General features: G+C 40.3%; 1 protein-coding gene across 1 annotated transcript; it reads left to right on the top strand.

Annotated features, from left to right (window-relative positions):
* Positions 1-2,363: 2,363 nt before the first annotated feature.
* Positions 2,364-8,544, top strand: Il6 (interleukin 6). The gene is made up of 5 exons (XM_021163844.2): positions 2,364-2,382; positions 2,548-2,732; positions 3,972-4,085; positions 6,944-7,093; positions 8,307-8,544. Exons 1-5 carry the CDS (start codon positions 2,364-2,366, stop codon positions 8,472-8,474), a joined length of 636 nt encoding a protein of 211 aa, XP_021019503.1. The 3' UTR covers positions 8,475-8,544.
* The last annotated feature ends 1,308 nt before the right edge of the window (positions 8,545-9,852 follow it).

Here is a 9,852-nt window from a genome sequence, read left to right on the forward strand (position 1 = left end):
GTAAATAAACACGAACACAGATCTTGGGCTAACTTAGCCATTGTCAAACAGCGAGCAATGGAGTTGGGCTTCTAATTCAAATTGTTCCTCAAAGGCTATGGTCTCCACGTGTACCCATGGAAAGCTACATAGACAACATCCGGACCATTAACATACAGTGTGTATCTCTATGTATAAATATGTATTTTTACACACATTTATGTATGAAATGTATATGTATAAATATATGAGCTAAGAAAACCTCTTCCAGATGAGGCTGACAAGAGTTCCACTAAAACTACTGGGCATTAGGCATCACCTGTGGGACCATTCTTCTGATGTCTTGTTTAAACATTTTTATCATGGATGAATGCCCCCTACTTAAAAAGCACCTTTTTAAAAACTAAAAACAGAAATCTGAATGTCGTAGTAAATGTAACAATCTTAAGTTTATTCAGTAATTTAAAAAATTGTTAAGTGGAGAAAAGAAACTCTATACTAACAGAGGCCTGAGAAAGCACATGGCAGGGAGTAGGGGAAGTGGCTTCCTTCAGTGCTGGACACAGACTGAGCTTCAGGCTGTTTCAGCTGCCTTTTTAAGGCTCAAGGGCACTAAAAGTAAAACCATCCTGCTTCCTCTCCCCATTTTCATTTTCAACTAAAATCCCCGAGTCCCTTTGTGAAGACCAGTGCTTCACACAGTGAAAGAATGGGTGAACTCACTTCTTTCAACAGGCAGACCTATTATGTACACTAAGTCCACCCATTTTTTAACTTTCTTCATGGTTTATGCCCCTTCTGATTTCTTCACAAGAATCAACCAGCTTTTCATTTTAATCTACTCTAATTGCCTTTGTGTTTACACTGGGTTACATTCTTTAGAGTGTACTTATATTCTCCTTTTACATTCCCAATGTAAATAAATCTGCTAGCTGTAAAGCTGTCCTCTTGATTTTAGTGTAATTTTTTCTGCACATTGAATTTTAGGAGAAACCATGCTAGTGATATATAATTCTTGAACTATTAAACATGCGAGCATAAGAAAATAAGAATCTTAAGGCAATCTGCAAAGTGAAGAAGCTGACTGTGATCCTGAGAGTGAGTTTTGTAAATGGTTTTGGATTTTATGTACAGAGTCTACTTTCAGCCTGGAACCATTCTGAATGCTATCTAGATATCTGGAGACAGGTGGACAGAAAACCAGGGACTAGTCTGAAAAAGAAATTAACCAAAGGGAAGAAGTCTGTTTAAGTTTGACCCAGCCTAAAAGACTTGAGCATTGGAGGGGTTATTCAGGGTGAGGCATACCACCTTCAGATTCAAATCCTGTTATCCAGTAGAAGGGAGCTTCAAACACAAGCTAGCTAAGATACAATGAGGTCCCTCTTTGATATCTTTATCTTCCATATGCCATGAATCAAAGACACTTCAACAACATGAGGACGGCAACAGACCTTCAAGCCTCCTTGCATGACCTGGAAATGTTTTGGGGTGTTCTGGCAGCGGTGGGATCAGCACTAACAGATAAGGGCAACTCTTACAGAGACTAACGGTCTTACTAGGAACATAGCCAAGAGACCACTGGGGAGAATGCAGAGAATAGGCTTGGACTTGGAAGCCAAGATTGCTTGACAACAGACAGAAGATATTTCTGTACTTCACCCACTTTACCCACCTGGCAACTCCTGGAAACAATTGCACAAAATTTGGAGGTGAACAAACCATTGGAAACAACTGGCCCTGACAAGACACAGGAAAAACAAGCAATATGCAACAGGCATCATTACTGTCTGTTGTCCAGGTTGGGTGCTGGGGGTGGGAGAGGGAGTGTGTGTCTTTGTATGATCTGAAGAAACTCAGGTCAGAACATTTTTAGATCCTTACAGACATACAAAAGAATCCTAGCCTCTTATTCGTGTGTGTGTGTGTGTGTGTGTGTGTGCGCGCGCGCGCGCGCGTGCATGCGTTTAAATAACATCAGCTTTAGCTTCTCTTTCTCCTTATAAAACACTGTGGATTTCAGTTTTTTTTTCCCCCATCAAGACATGCTCAAGTGCTGAGTCACTTTTAAAGAAAAAAAAGTAGAGCGATCATGCTTCTTAGGGCTAGCCTCAAGGATGACTTAAGCACACTTTCCCCTTCCTAGTTGTGATTCTTTCGATGCTAAAAGACGTCACATTGTGCAATCTTAATAAGGTTTCCAATCAGCCCCACCCACTCTGGCCCCACCCCCACCCTCCAACAAAGATTTTTATCAAATGTGGGATTTTCCCATGAGTCTCAAAATTAGAGAGTTGACTCCTAATAAATATGAGACTGGGGATGTCTGTAGCTCATTCTGCTCTGGAGCCCACCAAGAACGATAGTCAATTCCAGAAACCGCTATGAAGTTCCTTTCTGCAAGTAAGTGAAGGCAGTTCCTTGCCCTCTGGCGGAGCTATTGAGACTGTGAGAGAGGAGTGTGAGGCAGAGAGCCAGCATTGTGGGTTGGCCAGCAGCCATCAGCTAGCAGCAGGCGCCTAGCTGTGCTATCTGCTCACTTGCCGGTTTTCCCTTTTCTCCACGCAGGAGACTTCCATCCAGTTGGCTTCTTGGGACTGATGCTGGTGACAACCACGGCCTTCCCTACTCCACAAGTCCGGAAAGGAGACTTCACAGAGGATACCACTCCCAACAGACCTGTCTATACCACTTCACAAGTCGGAGGCTTAATTACACATGTTCTCTGGGAAATCGTGGAAATGAGAAAAGAGGTGGGTAGGCTGTGAAAGTGATGAAGACCCAGTGTGGGCGTCCATTCATTCTCTTTGCTCCTGAATTAGAAATTCTCTGCTGGGTTCTAGGGCCCTTAGGATTTGAAGCTAAAGGTCAGACTAGACTGTGTTCCCTCTTTCTCACCTCTTTGCTGGTTTTGAGTGGAGGTTGGGAAGGGGTTCCTTTCCTGTCTGGAAGATATAGAATATGACTGCATTTCTAGAAAATTCACAGTGGGCCATTCTCTGTTCCAATTTAGCTCTTGCTTCTTAGGTGGGAATTCCTTTTCCCTCTTCTCTTTGCCTTCATTTATCCCTTGAAGTCTACAAGGACCAGAAAGTGCTTTTTGGCTGAATGTAGTAAGTTCTGTGTGTGTGTGTGATCAGGATGCTCTAGGGTCAGCCCAGATAAGATGCATATTGTATAGAGCCCAATAAAGTGCTAACACACACACACAAAACCTAGATTAGGCTGGGCATGGTGGTGGGTGCCTCCCAGCACTTGGAAAGCACAGGCAGGAAGATCTCTGTGAGTTAGAGGCCAGCTTGGTCTACATATTGAGTTCCAGGATATCCAAGACTACATTGAGAGATCCTTTCTCAAAAAAACAAAACAACAAACAAACAAGCAAAAAAAAAAAAAAAAACCCAACCAACCAGCCCTACCTAGATTAAAATATCTCCCATCTTTAAATGAAAAGTATTTTGACTCTGCTTGACAGAAAAAAAAAAAAATCACAAACAAGATTAATAGCCTAGACTTTAGGTCTGGGTGTGTAGAACCAACTTTGTAATCTTGGGAAAATCCTCAACTATTTAGTACTCTTTATCTGCATAATTATGGAGTTACAGATAATGGCACAGATCCTTCCAGATGGAATATTCTGTGACTTAAATTTATTTGCCCCAAGATACATCAAAATTTCTGTCCTTTACCAAGTTCCTACTCTATGCTGGGCAGTTTTTATCGTTGAATCCTTGAGACAAATGTCTAAGAGGGACTTCAATAATTCTTTATTGAAACATAGGAAATACTTAGGAGAGTAACAAGCTTGAAGCCAAAAGAGAGCCTGGGACTGAACCTAAGGGTGCCTTTTTATTTATTGGACTGCTTAGTAGGGTTCTAAGAAGGTATAGCTTCCCTTTTCTGTGTCCTGGCTATGAAAGAGCATGACTTGGCCCTCTAGTGGTGTTTGTTGTAAGAGGTGTTTAAGTGATTGCTCTGGTAATCTTTTGCAGTTGTGCAATGGCAATTCTGATTGTATGAACAACGATGATGCACTTGCAGAAAACAATCTGAAACTTCCAGAGATACAAAGAAATGATGGATGCTACCAAACTGGATACAATCAGGTAGAAACTTGTCACCTTTACTTTCAACAATTCTTCAAGGTTCTCTCTTGCTCATGTTACCTGCATTTGTACAGTCCCAGACAGGCAACAAAGATGGGGGAATACATCCAATACCACTTGGAAGTAACTGGCCTGCAGTAGCATGAATACAAAAGGAGATTGAGAGGTACCTCAGCAGCTGCTAGGGTGAGGGAAAGTTTACCAACCAGTGCTATACATGTTCACTCAATCTATGTCCATCAGGAGCTAAATGTTTAAAGTCTCTATGCTCATCTTGGCTTTGAGGTGTTAGATGATTAAAAAAACATTTTTTTTTTGTCTAAAAAAGTGGAAGAGTAGATATAAAACATGTTATGTAAACGTCATGAGGAAAGTAACTTACAGATTTAATTAAAAAGCAGTTTATTTGAACAGGTAAAGGCCCACTATGCGGGGATTCTTCCCCACTGTTAAATGTTAGAAGTGATAGCAAGTTTAGCTAGTTCATGAGCCACTCTCTTCTCTGGCTGCCCCTGGAAGGATCCAGGCCTACACAGAACACTCTTCACACCCCTCTCCTTCCAGCCAGTGAGATAGCCTGCATGGGTTTCTCAATAGTTCTTATAATCAGGTCTCAGGTCAAGCCAGACAAGCACAAGAGTACAGGAAGGGCACTGCAGGGTAGAAGGGAAGGAGTGAGGGTCAGAAGTGGATTCCCACTGCCACACTCTGGGGCCAGGGTGGGGTGGGGGGATACTAAGTGGTACCTCTCTCTACTTGTCCAGACAATTAAGGAGGTCAACTGATGCTGCCTGTTGTCTAATTTTGTAGAAGATACTGAACAGCAGGAATCTTTTTTTTTCATTTTTTATTAGATATTTTCTTCATTTACATTTCAAATGCTATCCCAAAAGTACCCTATACCCTCCCTGCTCCCCTACCCACCAACTCCCACTTCTTGGCCCTGGTGTTCCCCTGTACTGGGGCATATAATGTTTGCAAGACCTAGGGGCCTCTCTTCCCAATGATGGCCGACTAGGCCATCTTCTGATACATACGCAGCTAGAGACGTGAGCTCTGGGGGTACTGGTTAGTTCATTTTGTTGTTCCACCTATAGGGTTGCAGACCCCTTCAGCTCCTTGGGTACTTTCTCTAGCTCCTCCATTGGGGGCCCTGTGTTCCATCCAATAGAAGACTGTGATCATCCACTTCTGTATTTGCCAGGCATTGGCCTAGCCTCACATGAGACAGCTATATCAGGGTCCTTTCACCAAAATCTTGCTGGTATATGCAATAGTGTCTGGGTTTGGTGGTTGATCATGGGATGGATCCCCAGGTGGGGTAGTCTCTGGATCTTCCATCCTTTTTTCTTAGCTCCAAACTTTGTCTCTGTAACTCCTTCCATGGGTATTTTGTTCTCCATTCTAAGGAGGAATGAAGTATCCAGGCGTTGGTCTTCCTTCTTGATTTTCTTGTGTTTTGCAAATTGTATCTTGGGTATTCTAAGTTTCTGGGCTAATATCAACTTATCAGTGAGTGCATATCAAGTGACTTCTTTTGTGATTGGGTTACCTCACTAAGGATCATACCCTCCAGATACATTCATTTGACCAAGAATTTCATAAATCCATTGTTTTTAATAGCTGAGTAGTACTCCATTTGTAAATGTACCACATTTTCTGTATCCATTCCTCTGTTGTGGGACATCTGGGTTCTTTCCAGCTTCTGGCTATTATAAATAAGACTGCTATGAACATAGTGGAGCATGTGTCCTTATTACAAGTTGGAACATCTTCTGGGTATATGCCCAGGAGAGGTATTGCTGGATCTTCCGGTAGTACTATGTCTAATTTTTTGAGGAACAGCCAGACTGATTTCCAGAGTGGTTATACAAGCTTGCAATCCCACCAGCAATGGAGGAGTGTTCTTCTTTCTCCACATCCTTACCAGCATCTGCTGTCACCTGAATTTTTTATCTTAGCCAGTCTGACTGGTGTGAGGTAGAATCTCAGGGTTGTTTTGATTTGCATTTCCCTGATGATTAAGGATGTTGAACATTTTTTTCAAGTGCTTCTCAGCCTTTTGGTATTCCTCAGTTGAGAATTCTTTGTTTAGCTCTGTACCCCATTTTTAATGGGGTTATTTGAATTTCTAGAGTCCAGCTTCTTGAGCTCTTTGTATATATTGGATGTTAGTCCCCTATCAGATTTAGGATTGGTAAAAATTCTTTCCCAATCTGTTGGTGGCCTTTTTGTCTTATTGACAGTATCTTTTGCCTTACAGAAGCTTTGCAATTTTATGAGGTCCCATTTGTCAATTCTCAATCTTACTGCACAAGCCATTGCTGTTCTGTTCAGGAATTTTTCCCCTGTGACCATATCTTTGAGGCTTTCCCCCACTTTCTCCTCTATAAATTTCAGTGTCTCTGGTTTTATGTGGAGGTCTTTGATCCACTTAGACTTGAGCTTTGTACAAGGAGATAAGAATGGATCAATTCACATTCTTCTACATAATAACCACCAGTTGAGCCAGCACCATTTGTTGAAAATGCTGTCTTTTTCCCACTAGATGGTTTTAGCTCCCTTGTCAAAGATCAAGTGACCATAAGTGTGTGGGTTCATTTCTGGGTCTTCAATTGTTTTCCATTGATCTACCTGTGTGTCGCTGTACCAATACCTTGCAATTTTTATCACAATTGCTCTGTAGTACAGCTTGAGGTCAGGCATGGTGATTCCACCAGAGGTTCTTTTATTGTTGAGAATAGTTTTTGCTATCCTAGTTTTTTTTTTTTTTTTTTTTTTTGAACAGCAGGAATCTTATTCTCAAATTGAATCTATCTCCTAGAAAGAACTGACTTCCTTTTCCATTTTACTTTTAGGAAATTTGCCTATTGAAAATTTCCTCTGGTCTTCTGGAGTACCATATCTACCTGGAGTACATGAAGAACAACTTAAAAGATAACAAGAAAGAGAAAGCCAGAGTCCTTCAGAGAGATACAGAAACTCTAATTCATATCTTCAATCAAGAGGTGAGTGCTTCCCCATCTCTCATGCAGTGTGGGGAAGAGGACACCCGGCACTTTTTCCAGACAGCTGCTCAGAAGGGAGAGAGTCTGAACAACAGTTCTTGATTATAAGACCTTGCTTCGTTTTACTTTGGGGTTTCGTTTGAGGTTCTCTTTTGCAAAGAACATCAACACCTGCTTTAAACTGTATTAATAGAATGTTACTAATTGCGTAAGACGTATGAAAACTATGACAGACAGCCATACGTAGTCACCCATTATGAGAGCACAGAGCACAAAAGTGACTTTAATATTTAATCCTTGGCAAGTGACATTTTTGTTACCAGAGTTCTAACGCAGAAAAGTAACCAAAAGCTAAAATGTCAGGGAAGGAAGGGATCAAGGGCTTCTGGCTACCGTTAGCCAGAAGAATGGTAGATATGGAGGATTAATGACTCAGAGTGTGGATAAACAAAGCCAGATGCAATAAGAAGGGCCTGGAATGAAACCCTTATGCTAAGGCTGCTTTTGCCACTTGTTTTTCTTGCCTTAAACCAGAGAGTTTCCCAATTTAATATGCACAGGAACCACTTAGGGTCTTGTTCCAGCAGGGTCTTACTTAGAAGGTCTAGGAAGGGAACTAAGATTCATTTTTGTAAACAGCTGCTTGTTTATGACCCTGCTATATAGTATTCAGGCTCCTAACTAGTGGGGCAAGCCTTCCAGTTAGTCTTCCCCATGCCAGTGGGCCCACTGAAGGGTGTTTTCAGAATTCTTCATGCTACCACACTAAGAGACTCTCAACAGAGTCTGAATGGAAACCATGAAGGAACACATTTGTTTTAGATTCCTCTGTGCCACCTTTACTGATAGGAGCTTCTGTTTTCCAGTAGCAATACAGTATGTTAGCATGGATGTTTGGATAACAGACAAATAAGATGGTGGTGCTGACGTCTGGACGCTTACTCTCTAGTGGCAGACAGAACAGTAAGGTTAGGATTCTGTTGCTATTAAAAAACTAATAATGATCACCTTGAAAAAAAATGGAGTTGTTAGGCATGGGTCTCTCTCGGGTAAGCTTGGAGCAAAAGCATCTCCCCTGGCTTGGGTGAGTCAAAGCAGATGGACCTAGTTCGTCTCATTCATTCTAAATTAGAACTTCTTCCCACAGCCCAGAACACTCCACAAGAAAAAAATTGAGCGATATTTAACCAGTCTTTGTTTTTTCCTCCTTTAGGTAAAAGATTTACATAAAATAGTCCTTCCTACCCCAATTTCCAATGCTCTCCTAATGGATAAGCTGGAGTCACAGAAGGAGTGGCTAAAAACCAAGACCATCCAATTCATCTTGAAATCACTTGAAGAATTTCTAAAAGTCACTTTGAGATCTACTCGGCAAGCCTAGTGCGTTATGCCTAAGCATATCAGTTTGTGGACATTCCTCACTGTGGTCAGAAAATATATCCTGTTGTCAGGTATCTGACTTATGTTGTTCTCTACGAAGAACTGACAATATGAATGTTGGGACACTATTTTAATTATTTTTAATTTATTGATAATTTAAATAAGTAAACTTTAAGTTAATTTATGATTGATATTTATTATTTTTATGAAGTGTCACTTGAAATATTATATGTTATAGTTTTGAAATGATAACATAAAAATCTATTTGATATAAATATTCTGTTACCTAGCCAGATGGTTTCTTGGAATGTATAAGTTTACCTCAATGAATTGCTAATTTAAATATGTTTTTAAAGAAATCTTTGTGATGTATTTTTTATAATGTTTAGACTGTCTTCAAACAAATAAATTATATTATATTTAAAAACAAGAGACTGATGACGCATCTCAGCTGGTAAAGTACTTACCCAACATGAGCAAGGTCCTAAATTAGATCCAAACATCCTCCCCCAAATCAATAATTAAGCACTTTTTATGACATGTAAAGTTAAATAAAAAGTGAAAGCTGCAGATGGTGAGTGAGAGATGCCATGAGAAAGCATTGCATATACCACATTAGTTAATTTCAGGTCTTGTACATTCCTTTCTGGACATGAGAGTAAGGGATTTAGCTAAACCACCTTTTGGAAACATAAAACATAATCTCTGATTTGAATTCAAGTCTACCTCCCTCCGGGTCCATTTTTAACTTTTAGTTGTAATTTGAAGACAGATATAGAAAAATCTCAAAACATTTTAATATGAATTATACACTTAGAGTTGAAGTCACAGATTCTGAGACCATGGAACTACTTAGGTAAGATATAGCTCCAAAAGATACAAGCTCCAAAATAATATCCAGAAGTTCTGCCTCCCTTGTCTGGAGTCTCCATGCACTGCATACCTCCTATTGGTGTCTGCCATTATATATCACACCTTAAAACTGAAGGCGCTTTCTATCCAGCTAGCATATGGGTCCCTCAAGAAAGCAGACTCTAGTGTATTAACCTTTTCTTGCTATAGGTAAGGAGCCTGAACAAAGGAGACCCCTATAAGTATTTGCTGAATGAAAAGAGAATAGTTAATCACAGTATAACAAAAGTCAGTTCTTGGTGAATACAGAGCATTTGGGTGACATTACAGTGATGTGTTATTGTCTTAAAAAAAAAAGTAGAAAAGAATGGAAATGAAACATTTTAAAAATTTCTAAATAAGGGGCAGATACAAGAGTATTTTGGGTTTTAGCCCAGACTACACTGTAGGGGGAAAGCCTGTCTCAACTTTATCCCAATTTCATATATGTATGTGCACATATGTGCATGTATGTGCACATGCACACA

Source organism: Mus caroli, unplaced genomic scaffold, assembly GCF_978045245.1.
Source record: "Mus caroli unplaced genomic scaffold, Mus_caroli_1 scaffold_4, whole genome shotgun sequence".
NCBI classification, from domain to species: domain Eukaryota; kingdom Metazoa; phylum Chordata; class Mammalia; order Rodentia; family Muridae; genus Mus; species Mus caroli.

Coding starts and splice junctions, on each gene's coding strand:
- Il6 (XM_021163844.2), top strand. Junction 2,733..3,971: donor TCGTGGAAATGAGAAAAGAG/GTGGGTAGGCTG, acceptor AATCTTTTGCAG/TTGTGCAATGGCAATTCTGA. Junction 7,094..8,306: donor TTCATATCTTCAATCAAGAG/GTGAGTGCTTCC, acceptor TTCCTCCTTTAG/GTAAAAGATTTACATAAAAT.